The sequence below is a fragment of the Tiliqua scincoides genome, chromosome 1 (assembly GCF_035046505.1).
Source record: "Tiliqua scincoides isolate rTilSci1 chromosome 1, rTilSci1.hap2, whole genome shotgun sequence".
Classification (NCBI taxonomy): Eukaryota; Metazoa; Chordata; class Lepidosauria; order Squamata; family Scincidae; genus Tiliqua; species Tiliqua scincoides.
In genome coordinates this window covers 37,712,270-37,724,240 of record NC_089821.1, presented here as the reverse complement: position 1 = coordinate 37,724,240, position 11,971 = coordinate 37,712,270, and the positions used below count along the sequence as shown (strand labels likewise).

General features: G+C 42.5%; 1 protein-coding gene across 5 annotated transcripts in view; it reads right to left on the bottom strand.

Annotated features, from left to right (window-relative positions):
- Positions 1-1,829: 1,829 nt before the first annotated feature.
- ANO5 (anoctamin 5) overlaps positions 1,830-11,971 on the bottom strand; it is an 89,434-nt gene continuing 79,292 nt past the window's right edge. For 3 of the 5 annotated variants that reach the window (XM_066637101.1, XM_066637123.1, XM_066637114.1), the window contains one exon: positions 2,944-11,125. In XM_066637101.1, coding sequence (XP_066493198.1) covers positions 10,901-11,125 — 225 coding nt within the window. In that variant the 3' untranslated portion in view covers positions 2,944-10,900. Of the gene's footprint in view, positions 1,967-2,943; positions 11,126-11,971 lie in introns of those variants that run through there. The other 2 variants (XR_010794890.1, XM_066637132.1) reach the window with 2 other exon arrangements.

Genomic DNA, 11,971 nt, shown 5'->3' with positions numbered 1-11,971 from the left:
TTAATATCATGAAGCAAGTTTTGTGGAATGGAGTAATTTACCAGTATAAATTAACAAGGTTTGGGATCAAAATGGGACCAGGACAAATGGGACAATCCTGACCACGGACATTTAAAATTTCACATTAAAGCCTCCCATTTCACAATGAGAATCCTTGGACCTGTACCTGTTGTTTAGCTGGCACAAATGCAAGGAAAGGAGGTGGGGAGGCGATTGAAGGAGGGGATAGGATTCTGTGTGCACCATTGCTGACAGATCCACCCCCCCCCACAGCCTCCCTGGCTCCATTTATCCCCCTCTACCCAGTTTCACCCCCTCCTCATCCTCTTCGCTCTGATTTCACCACCCTGGCCCACCACTGCAATGGCTACAATAGGGCCCAGCAACTGAAGGGTAGTGCGTTGCCTTTTGCGGCAGTGCTCCCAAAATGAATGCCAATAGGATTGGGCTGTGAGTCTGGTCCAGGACTAGCTTATCTAGGAAGAAATATGACCGGAATCAGTTTCTGCACTACATGAAACATCAGTGTTTTGCTGCTAATTTGATCTGCAGTTCTCATTAAGCAGTGCAGTTAATCTCCTTCTCTAATTGTGGAATCATTACTTTAATTTGCTCAATATTGATTCAAAATCTTTGTAAGTGCATCAGCTTCACCTACAGGTCCTGGATGAGTCATCGATGGAATTTCATCAACGTAAGTTTAAAATCACTTCCATATTATGCAATTCAATGCAATCATTTCTTATTTATCTGAAATCATGGATAATGCTTTGAATTGGACTTTATGTTTTGTTATCTTGTGCAAATAGCTAGATGAGAAAATAAACTAAAATGCAACAATAAACTAAAATGCAACAATAAACTAAAATGCAACAATAAACAAATACTGAGTCCAACAGTATTTGCTTCACAGATTTGCAGGATTTAATGTAGGAAAGAGAATTGCTACCACACATTCACCTCCACTGACACCAATGAGAGCTTTTCTTCATAAGAACATAAGAGCCCCGCTGGGTCAGGCCAAGGGCCCATCTAGTCCAGTTTCCTGTATCTCAGTGGCCCACCAGATTCCTCAGGCAAGAAGATACCTACATCCTGTTGCTACTCCCTTGCATCTGGCACTCTGAGGTAGCCTACTTCTAAAAACCAGGAGGTTGCACATACACATGATGGCTTGTAACCTGCGATGGACTTTTCTTCTAGAAATCTGTTCAATCTCCTTTCAAAGGCATTTTGGTCAGGTGCCATCACCACATCAGGTGGCAGAGTCCTACAGATTAACTACACGCTTGGTAAAGAAATGTGCAAATGGCCTATCTGGATTAGGACTGTAGTGGGGGCAAAGGGTTAAAGCCCTCCCCATGCTACGGTTCTGAATTGAATTCCTGTTTCAGAAAACAAACAAACCCAAACCCTTCAGCTGGGGTATTGTGCTTAACACAATCTGTAGACTGGTCCTGAGTTTTCCAAAATGGAACAAAGGCAACCTGCCAGGAGCTAGAGAATTTAAGTAGCATGAGGTCGCCTGATATCTGGCTGCTTCTGAAGCCATTTCCAGGCTCACATTATTTCCTTGGTAACTTGCTCTGGCCCAGAGATTCAGTATCAGAGCGGCAGTAGGAACGTTTGATGGCGGGGAAGACTTGCAAACACCTTCACCACTCCCTCTCATGCGTTTGGCATCTAGCCCCAGGAGCCAGGTAGCTTCAGTGAGGAAGAATTGCCCTGTGGGAGAACTCTAGCATCCCGATGGACAGTTCTTATTGAATTTCAAATATATCGTAAAGAACTGCGGTTTGTGGTGCAGGGCATAAATATTTCACCTCCATAAGAAATCTATGCTCTGGCTGTTTTCCTTTCTTCTTCTCTGTGCCATTGGCCGTTTTCCATGTTCAACTGAAGCAGATGCCAGGAAGAACAGCCACTGCAGGGCTTTACTCCGGCACAGTCATGGTGTGACCCTGGGCTGCCAAGAAAGTGTGAGGACAATAACTGATCATTTGTGGTCCAGAATATGAAGCTAGAAGAGGATGCTCTGAGTGCTTCTGCTGGGGAGAAGGGGTTGGGACAAGGGGATCCTACAGCTGTTGGGAGACTTATTTCCACATGGCCTCATTAAGAAACAAATGCATGGACTTGCAGACGATGGAAGACCTACTTATCAGCCTCTGTTTCTGTAGGACTCTCTTTTATTTTCTAAAAGGCTCCCTCATTTCTCTCCAGCCTTAAAAAAAATGGAGTAGGGGCGGGAAGACTACTGCAGTAATTCAGTTCTACTCATACTAGACCGGGGTACCCACACCCCGGCCCTGGGGCCACATGCGGCCCTCGAGGCCTCTCAATGCGGCCTTCAGGAAGCCCCCAGTCTCCAATGAGCCTCTGGCCCTCCAGAGATTTGTTGGAGCCCGCACTGGCCCAACACAACTGCTCACAGCATGAGGGAGACTGTTTGACCTCTCACATGAGCTGTGGGATGAGGACTCCCTCCACTTCTTGCTGTTTCACGTCTATGATGCGGTAGCGGCAGCAAAGGAAAGGCCAGCCTTGCTTTGTGCAAGGCCTTTTATAGTCCTTGAGCTATTGCAAGACCTTCATTCATTCATATAAGTTCGTCTTTAATATATTCATGTAAACTTATGTAAACTTATTCAAACTTTAAATATAAATTAATTCTTTTTTCCCCGGCCCCCGAGACAGTATCAGAGAGCTGATGTGGCCCTCCTGCCAAAAACTTTGGACACCCCTGTACTAGACTATCTGCTACTTTTAGGGGCTACTACTGGAAACACCTTCAGGACAAAACTTGGTTGATTCTTTAGAGAAGCCTAAAGTTAATATCAGCCACAGGCTACAACAGGTTAATCTCAATCAAATAAGAAACATTCTCAAACAAGAGACCCAGTAAGAAATACAGCCATTGGCTGCAGTGCAAGAAACGGGGGATGTCAACACATTTCTTTAATCGACAAGACAGTCAACAATTCACAGAACCAGCAGAATACATGTAGTATAACCATGTACTGTAGTTAACCATGTATTTTAAAAATAAACACCAATTTATTGGCTGACACATTTTGAAAACGATTATACAAACAGATCAATTAGCTGAACTTAATTTTTTTTTAAAGAAAAATCTCCGTATTAGTGTATTGCATACATCGCCATGATGCTTAACAGTCTGACACATAATTTTATATACAGGAGTTGAACAGGCTTGTTTTAAAGGAAGAGAATACACAAATGTATTTTGCCTTTTCCCCTTCAATATTTTTTCCTTTAGTTTGAAATAAGCAGCATGAGCACAGTATAAAAATAACTAGAAAAAAGTACTTCTACTTCACATCTATTTAACTTATACCAGATTAAGGCTACAATCTTATACACACTTTCCTGGGCTTCAGTTAATTAAACCCAGTGGGAGTCACTTCTGCACAGACACGCACAGGATTGAGCTTCAATTCTCTTTAACAACTGAAACATTTCTGATCACGCATGCACATTCAACATTGAAAGCTGTCTCATCGTGTATTCTAGTTGTATTGGAAAAGAGATACACTCCATAATAAGAGTGAAAACATGGTGCATGTTATTTTACTGGATTCCAGGAATATTTTGTTATAATCCAGTGTTTTTATATTAAAATCTGTTTATTACACTAGGGCCCAATCCTAAGCAACTTTCCAGTGCCGATGCAGCCATGTCAACAGGGCATGCAATGCATCTTGCAGTGTGGGGGGCAGTCACGGAGGCCTCCTCAAGGTAAGGGAACATTTGTGCCCTTAACTTCAGGGCTGCATTGGCACTGGAAAGTTGGATAGGATTGGGCCCTAGGAGTGGCCTGATGGGTGAGAAAATGGAAGTAAACTTCTACGTTAAAGGTAGGTAGAATGAAGGCCACAAGAGTTTTATTTGTATTGTAGCATAATTGAAATCTGGATCTTCTCCCTCTCTTCATGTATGTTCCATGAAGTGGAAGCTGTCTCTATGAAGAGAGAGTTCCTGTTGCTTGATTTCTGCAACCAGCTGCTAGATGGCAACTGCACACAATGTCAAGCTCCACTCACCTATCGGGGTATATGGGAAGACTGAACTCAGTCCCTCCACCTTTCTAGTCTCCTCTTAAAGCATACTTACACATTCAGGGGACTCATTCAGGCAGATGCTCTTATGTTGCTGGAACATACATGCAGCCTGCTGCTTTGCATGAGCAGGATGAATTGCATCCTTTAAATGCCTTGGGGTAAGAAAGAAACTTCAAAAAGTTTGGAGCTACAAGAAAACTTGAAATAATTTTTAAAATCACAGCTCTCATTAAAAAAAAATCCAAAACTTTTTAGCCCTTAAGATATTTTAAAAGCCCTTCTAAAACATGACTACACTTTCTATAAAGCAACATTTTAGTTGTAAGCATAAGACAACAGCACTAGACCCTTTTGCTCCAGGCTCCAAGGTCCTTAACAGCAGAATGTTATTTGAGCTTTGAGTAGGACAATGGCTGGTTAGACCTCCCAGAAATGAGAAGGGCAAATTGTGCAGATGAGAACTGACAAAAGGACGATTGAGAAATGACAAAGAATGATTAATGCTGCAAATCTTTACAGACATACCTGGCAGCGAGCCCCATTAAGCACAGTGGGATTTACTTCTGAGTAAGCATGTATGGGCTTGTGCTGCAAAGTGGAAAAACAGATGTGGAGAGCATGACATGCACAGAGCAAGAGGAAAGGTGGGGATGGGTTAAGTGCCTACTGGCCTCTGAAATTATAAAACTCAGAAACAGGTGGATATGGGTAAGCATTTATTTACCATCCTATTTCTTGGCAAATCTTGTCATCTGTTAAGAGGGAGTTGCTGGATAGCACCAGGCTCTATCAAAATCACTAAGAGTAAAACAGTATTGTTTTATTCAGTGGCTTGCTCCTTTTAGTGGGCTAGTATAAAATATTTATAAGATTGATAGAAAGCAAAAAAAAAAATAGTGCAATCCAGGACACAGCCACAGGTGCCTGGTTTTTCCATTGATTTTAGTGGGACCCCAGTTCAATATGATTAGAATGTATTTGGAAGTCTCATTGAGCTCTCTGGGACTTGCTTATAAGTAAATGCAAATAGATTGGACTATAAATAAAGTGACCCAAGAAGATTTATGTACACATTTTGATTTGGTCTATACATGATAGGACAGATGAAGAAAACAGAGCAGACTGGTAACAGAACCTAACAATCCTACAGAATTAAACAATTGCTCAACAGAGAATTGCACAGAAATGAGGAGGCAAAGATTGCAGCCAATCATCTCCACCCAACTTCGAACCCGCCAAACCAATTGTGGCTCATCAACCATGAACACTAAAGACTAAAAAACACTTTGGCCTCCTGTTTGGAACTGCAAACATGGGGAGATTATGGGGCAAATACATGGCTGGTAGGCTACAGGGTAGGCAGGGCAGGATTAAAACCGCTAGAGGTACTAAGCACTGAAAAGCTTATGGTGCCCCCATATATGTATGTAATTCAAAATCAAAATGATACTGAACTGTAAAATAAAATTTTATCTTTCAAAATGAAACAAAACTTACAGTAGGATTTATTTCCAGTAAATGCTATTGCACCTGTAAAGACTGAATGACATTTAAATTCTTGTGTTTTCTTAATCCATTTGGTGCTTTAAAACAGAATGTAGTAAAAAAAAAACTAAAATAATTCCAATAAAATAAATTCTGAATTAATATATTTTGGGTTCAGTGATTCTCCCTTCTTTTTCTAGACTTGGTTAACTTTTTTTGTGCACCATCTGCATGGTAAATATGGCACTTGGAAAAAAAACTCTGTGGTGCTCCCCTTCCCTAGATGCCCTAAGCACATGCTTATTTTGCACAATGGTTAGTTCAGGGCTGGGGGTAGGGAGTGATTGACAAAAGTAGCACAGGTTTGGTATCATATATCTCTGCACACTCAGAGCTTACCTCATAGCTCTGCCAAGCAGTTCCTAGCATTCAAGTAACGGTACCACTTCTCAACTTCCAAACACTTTGCTACTCTGACTCGAGTGAGGCAATCTTAGGGACCATAGCAACAAAGCTTTTCTGTCATGGGCAGCCCGATCCTATCAGACTTACTACCCACACTCTAGCCTTACTGCTGGCTCCGGGTGTTGTAAAAACTGCTGTAAGGCAGTCTGGAGCCAGCAGTAAGGCTGAAGCACCTGTGCTGAGGCCAGCACCAGTCAGTGTTGGGCCTCAGTGCCAAGAAGACATGTCTAGGGGGTGTGGGGAGCCCCGCAGAGCCCTCTGCAGGGCTCCCTGCAGCTTGTAGAATGTAAAAAAGAAACTGCGATTCACTTCAGGCTTTACAATTGCAACTCGGAAGTGGGTTGTAATTGTTTTGTTTACATTCTGCAAGCTGTGGGGATTCCTGCAGAGGGCTCAGTGGGGCTTCCTGCACCTCCTGGACCCCGGCAGCAGGTAAGTTTTAAAAAGTCCCCCTTCCTTTACAGTGGTGCAATCCTGGGGATCGTGTCGTTGTCTTCCCCCACCCCTTAAGGGGCCAGAGCCTGAGGCTCCCAGGGTGGGGCGTCACAATGCCCCAGTTTGAGAACCACAGGGTTTGTGCAAGCAGAACAGGATTTTTGTTTATTCCACAAAGGCAATGTCTAACAACTTATTGGAAACTTGTATTTTCCAACAAGGAATAGCATGTTACTCCCCAGTCCTCAGGATCAGTCTTTTGGGGTGGGTGGGGTGCTGGGAGCTGCAAGATGGTGGGTAAGGCAAGCACTACTTACAGTGCTTGGATTAAAACACTGATTTCATTTGTGCACCTGTGTAAATTCTTTCATTCTGCCATTGGTTGCCCTCCCTTAAAAAAAACAAGAACCTGATTCATAAGAACATAACAGGCCATAGACCCATCTAGTCCAGCTTCCTGTATCTCACAGCAGCCCACCAAATGCCCCAGGGAGCACACCAGATAATGAGACCTGCATTCTGGTGCCCTCCTTTGCACCTGGCATTCTGACATAGCCCATTTGCATTCTTTACATCTTAAATTACTAATATAGCAAGCTGAAGTTTTGTTTTTACCAGATCTGTGGTAACACACTTGAAATGACACAGAGGGCATTTTTCTGTCAAGCAAAACCACTAAACATCTTAGACAGAACTGTGATGTTGTCAGTCTGTTTGCCGAACTGTTTTGCGAACACTGCAGTCTGCTACAGAAAAACGCTATAAATATGAAAATAATGCAAATATCACACATTCCCCGTTTAGCGCACTTATAAGAGCACTTGAAAAGAAGCAGCAGAGCACTCAGTGCTCAATATGAGGAGGGATTTTCTTTTGTTCACATATATTTTTGGTAATTGCAATGCATCTTTGGCATGCAATGTTACACTATATGACATTTTATTTTAGTGATACACGATGCATTTCTTTAATAATATGACCAGGGTAATCACAAATAAGGAAAATAAGTCTGATAAGTCAGTCCAGAAGCATTCTTATAAATGCAGGAAAAGGATGCTGAATTTAGTCCCCAGTACTGTGCAGAGGAGAGTATTTGTCATTCTGCTTCACAAACATCATGCATAGCCCCATGTACATTATGCATGCATGATATGTACATCCATATGATCTACACACATTCCAACAAAGAAGGGAAGGGATGGTGCAACCCAGCTATGAAGGCTGCAATTCTATACACACTTTCCTGGGCATAGGCCCCACTGAATACAATGATACTTCTGAGTAGACGTGCATAGGATGGTGCTGTAAAGGGGATGAAACAGCAGGCTGTTATACAATCCTAAAAAGGGACAGCTTGTGAAAGTTTCCAAACCCACCTCTACATATGGGTCTTGTTTGTTTGCCAACTACAATGCTGGATATGAAAGGGAGCTGTAAGCAGATACCACAGCACTTCTGTCGCCTAAGTAAGAATCTGTTTTTCTGGTACAGAAAACCTTCTCTCTGCTGCTAATATGCATGCCCTAAAGCATGGAAAACAATGCAATTATGTTCACTTCATGGAAAGCTGAGCAACTTAAATCATACTACATACTCAGCATCCCTAGTGCCTGGAGATACTGTGGATCTCCTTGCTAGAATAGTTCCTTACAATGTAGTATCAGTTAACCTCTTTGGCTGCTATAACAATAGATGTTCCATTGGAGACAGACTCTGTCACTCTAAAAGGAGTGCTTTGCTCATGGATTTAGGATTTTGACAGTTTCGCCACCAACGAGAACTGTTCTTTCTAAGGAACAGTCTCATTAATTAGGGCAGTGGTTCTCAAACTCTCTGGGAGAGTCTGAGAGCCAGTAAGTCTTTGCAGGGGCGGGGGGAGGAGGCAGCGTGGACGGGGGGAAGGCAGTGACGCAATCCCCAGGATACCGCAGCAGGGAAAGTGGATGAGGAGCGATTGCGCCCTGCTAAAGCGGAAGTGGAGCGCAATCGCTCTGCATCCACTTTCCCTGCTGCGGGAAGCCCTGCCAGAAGTCGCGCCGGGCTCCCCGCACCCTGGGGAGGCTGCAGGAGGCTTGGGTAAGTGCATCCAAGCCCCTGCAGCCCCCTGAGCGACGCAATTCTGGGGATCATGCCACTGCCTTCCCCCTGCCTCTAGGCTGCCCCCGCCCCTTAAGGGGGCAGAGACCAGGGCCCTCAGGCTGGGGCATCTCGACGCCCCAGTTTGAATAGCACTGAATTAGGGTATTTTCCTAACAGAGTTCCAAAGTGAAAATTTTGCCCATATGCCATGAGAAATGGAGCCAAAAGGATACAAACACAGCACATTCTTCAGCCCACATGCAAAACACAGACCAAGATTTTTGTTTCAATACCTGACAACAGAGCAGCATTCAACAATCACATATTATGTCCAGCATGCTTGAGTGACATAATTCAGTAAGCGCCTTGCTTCTCTCTGTTAGCATTAATCTGGTTTGATTTACATAGAACTGACCCATCTTGGAAGTCTGCAAAACTTGCTCCTGCCTTGCAGCTGTTACCCGATGCCAAGAGTGAAAGCTGATACTTTCGTGAAGCCTGTGAATTCACTTGCAAGGTACCTTATGCTACAGAAATTACACAGTACATCATTTTCACATCTTTTCGTTTTTTCAAGTGAATATAAACAAGGCACTAAGCAGTGTATGGTAGATTACATTATAAAACCGTAGCAAAAATTCAAAAACACTTAAATTATACAAAAGATAAGGATACTCCCTGCAAATGACTTATACCTAGGGTCTCATGCAGAGTCAACGCAGAGTAGATTTTATAAATCTGTAAAATTGTCTCAAAAGAAAAAAAAAGAAATGTTTCTTGTTGACAACTTCAAAAACAATCAATATTTCTTAGCAGTTGGCTTGTATATAGCCATTCGTGAATTAAATATTAAGAACACATACTCATTTCTGCATAAGACACTTTCACGTATAAATGCAAACAGATCCACTATTAAGGCAAATTCACAACAAATAGATTTGTTTATAATTTATCAGCCTGTTGATGACTTCTTCGGGGATTCTGACAGTGCAAAACTGCATTAACCATTCAGGAATCCCAATGCTAACCAATAGCACAGGGTCAATGCAGTCAATGGCCAAAAGCTAGTTGACTTCCATGATTCAGGTCTTTGCCAAATTTTTTCCTAATATAATACTAATTTTAAGAGCTATATTCTCTCTCCTACTACTACTAATATAATGCAGAAGCAGGAATGAAAAACATTTTTCTCTAAATTATGTCTTTTGAGGTAAAACATCCAATAGCCCCAGAATACTGAAATAAGATCATTTCAAATCTTCCCTCCCCCACCATTTAACACTTACTTTGTAAAAAGCTTGCCTGTGAAAAGTCACTAAACATAGAAATAAATTATGAGAAAGCAATCTGTGGGGTTTTGTTTTTGGTGAGGCTGTGTAATAATGAAATATTGCACTAGCATATCATACAGTAAAATGACAGAAAACAAGCAAAATGCCTGAAATGGCATTTCAAGGTGCAGATTTTTGTGGCACAAAAAGCTCACATGATATGTGTTGGGTTTTCCAAGTAATGTTCCAAATATCATATGCCCAGATCCATTATCTAGATCAATGCTAGAAAACTGTGTGCTCTCTAGTGGCTACTGCCAGCAAGCAGAGAATTACAGACTAGTACTTCATTAACACCAAGAAAGGCAGCTGCTTTTCTAGTAGTCTAGTGGCCATCATTGTCCATCTGCTAGCAATGCCTTTAAGTAAAAGCTTCTCAACCCTTTCCTATATTTGCTGTAGAAAAACCTTTCACTACTCCATGGTGAACTATATCCAGTAGATTGGCAGCTCGGTTTCCAGTGTTTTCAACACTGGGAACAGGCAGACAAAGATAAATGATTAAAGCTCCCTTTGGGCTGATGCACCATCAACTGATGATGCAGCAAGTGGAAGAGTGCACACCTCATGTAGCCTCTTGGCTTTCTCAACACACAGACATACACACAAATAAAATCTAGGCTGGGTGAAGGAGGAGAGTATGCACCACCTTTGCAACTGTCCAAGTTTTTTTTAGCATTGAGCCACAGCTGCAACTGTGAAGCTTTTAGGGCTACTCCACTGTAAAAAATACATAAGACAATCCTGTTTCCAAAGAGCTTACAGCCTTAGGAAGGCAAGCCAGTGGAAGACACATTGCAATGCCACAAGCCAAAGGTTGTTTTTCAAGGTTACACAGCAGTGAGGCCATGGAACTGAAAAGGCTTGCGACTGCCCAACAGCCTACCCACATAGTTGTTGTCTCTCTCTCCATCTGTTTAGGACTGAAGGAAACTGGAAAAATGCAGGCATGCTGGGCAGCTCAGGATAAGAAGCCATCGACCTTCACAGGTGAGGATTCCAGGCAGGCAGCCTCTCTTCTGGTCACATGACTTCTGCTAACTCCACTCTCCCTTGAGTGGCGATGACTTCCTTTTCCACATTGCCATTGGCCCTGCCTTCACATAGCTTCTGCTTAAGTTTATTGAGTTCATACTCATGTAGGATTTTTTGTGTCAAGTACTTCTCACGTTTTATTTTGGCTTTCACCTCTGCTGGAACATCAGGGATCAACCAGGCCACAAAGAATTTGACAATGAAGACAACATGCTGCATGACAGGGGACGACAAAAAAACAGGAGGATGTATATACAGAGCACTTAAAGTGTAATCATCCAATGCTCATTCTTCCCTGTCTTAAAAGTTGCCAGTGTGTACCTAATAAAGATCTGATGTTGCATCAGACCAGTTTAAAGCAGCACTTGTACCAATCATGACTTATTGCTAACAGAACTTCCTTGTTGTGTACCACTTTCAAGCAATTTCAATCCTTGGTTATGCAGAACTCTGCAAATATGTAACCATCTCTCTGTCTCTCCCCCTCCCACTTTGTACTTCTCCTGGGCTCCAAAGCATTGTTTTTAAGAGGAAGGGAATTTATCCCCCTACAGATACTTCCTCTCTGAACATGTTTTAGCCAGAGAGCAAGGGAATGAGTAATAGTATACTATTCACACTTATTTTGTCAGTGTGGGTTGCATTCACACAAATGCCACACACAAGTCTGGGATCAAACAATGAATTTTGCAGACATCCATATGAAATTTTATAGCTCCTTTATAATCCAAATATGCATAAAGGATACTTCACTTCTTTCTCTAAATGTGAAAGGAAAGTATTTGCATATACATTCAGTTCTCTATATGCAAATCTGGGGGCAGAATTGCCACCTCACATTATCCACGACTCTGTTCTCACTATCTGTGAATTCTGTGTGGGGCTTAGAACACCTATAAGAAGGCAGGCAGGGGGGCGAGAGAGGTTGTGGGAGGAGAAGAAGCAGTGGCCTCCTTGTGTGCAGAAGGCAGAACCAGTGCCATGCAGGGGAGAGAGGAAGAGACAGTATATGGCTGACAAGGGAGGGGTTGCAGTAATTGGATCCATTCATTTTCTAAG